General features: G+C 46.0%; 1 protein-coding gene across 1 annotated transcript in view; it reads right to left on the bottom strand.

Annotated features, from left to right (window-relative positions):
* Window positions 1–467: 467 nt before the first annotated feature.
* The window catches only part of LOC124028743 (adhesion G protein-coupled receptor E1-like), a 10,299-nt gene continuing 9,532 nt past the window's right edge, over window positions 468–1,234 (bottom strand). The window contains exon 4 of the mRNA XM_046340720.1: window positions 468–799. Within this exon, the coding sequence (XP_046196676.1) occupies window positions 492–799 (308 nt within the window). The 3' untranslated portion in view covers window positions 468–491. The remainder of the gene's footprint in view (window positions 800–1,234) is intronic.

Raw genomic sequence — 1,234 nt, forward strand, 5'->3', positions numbered from 1 at the left:
GCACTGTATTGTCCTCAAAGCGGGAAAAAAAAGTTATTTAGTCTGCCTGAGAGCAAGACATCCTGGTCCGTGACTGAGCTGGGTTTCTTCTTATAGTCCGTGATTGACTGTAGACCCTGCCACATGCCTCTTGTGTCTGAGCCGTTGAATTGAGATTCTACTTTGTCTCTATACTGACGCTTAGCTTGTTTAATAGCTGCACTGTAGATATTAGATATAGATAGATATTAGATAGATATATTTATTTTTACATTTATTTAACCAGGCAAGTCAGATAAGAACATATTCTTATTTTCAATGATGGCCTGGGAACAGTGTTCAGGGGCAGAACGACAGATTTGTACCTTGTCAGCTCGGGGGTTTGAACTCGCAACCTTCCGGTTACTAGTCCAACGCTCTAACCACTAGGCTACGCTGCCGCCCCAAAATTATGTTATGTTATGTTAGATATAGATAGATATATGTTATGTTATGTTAGATATAGATAGATGTTATGTTAGATATAGATAGATAGATGTTATGTTATGTTCGATATATATGTATGTTATGTTAGATATAGCCGTAATTAAAGACTGTTCAAATAGGAACCCTGTTCTCGTTCCTCTTCGTAACTTAATGTACCATATAATGGGAAGCAGTGCATCATGGTACCAGATTCTGTCCTCACCTGAGCACCTCGCCTGTTTGTTGCCATAATTACTGTATCCAGGTAGACAGAGGCAACTGTAGCTTCCTTCCTGGTTCTGACAGGTCCCTTCCTCTCCACAGATACCAGCAGTTACATTACACTCATCTATGTCTGAGGGAGAGAAAGAGAGAGAGAGGGGTAGGAGAGAGAGAGAGAGAGAGAGAGAGAGGGGGAGGGGAGAGAGAGAGGGAGGGATGGATAGAGGGGGAGAGGAGAGAGAGGGAGAGAGGGGGAAGCGAGAGAGAGGGAGAGAGGGAGAGAGAGAGAGAGGGGGAGGGATGGATAGAGGGGAGAGGGAGAGAGGGGGAGAGGGATAGAGAGGGAGAGAGAGAGAGGGAGAAGGAGAGAGAGGGAGAGAGGGAGAGAGAGAGAGGGAGCGAGAGGGATAGGGGGAGAGAGAGAGGGATGGATAGAGGGAGAGAGGGGGAGAGGGGGAGAGAGAGAGAGATTCCTTTGACATGTAGCACACACACACACACACACACGCACACACACACACACACACACACACACACACACACACACACACACACACACACACACACA

The sequence above is a fragment of the Oncorhynchus gorbuscha genome, unplaced genomic scaffold, assembly GCF_021184085.1.
Source record: "Oncorhynchus gorbuscha isolate QuinsamMale2020 ecotype Even-year unplaced genomic scaffold, OgorEven_v1.0 Un_scaffold_4764, whole genome shotgun sequence".
Lineage (NCBI taxonomy): Eukaryota > Metazoa > Chordata > Actinopteri > Salmoniformes > Salmonidae > Oncorhynchus > Oncorhynchus gorbuscha.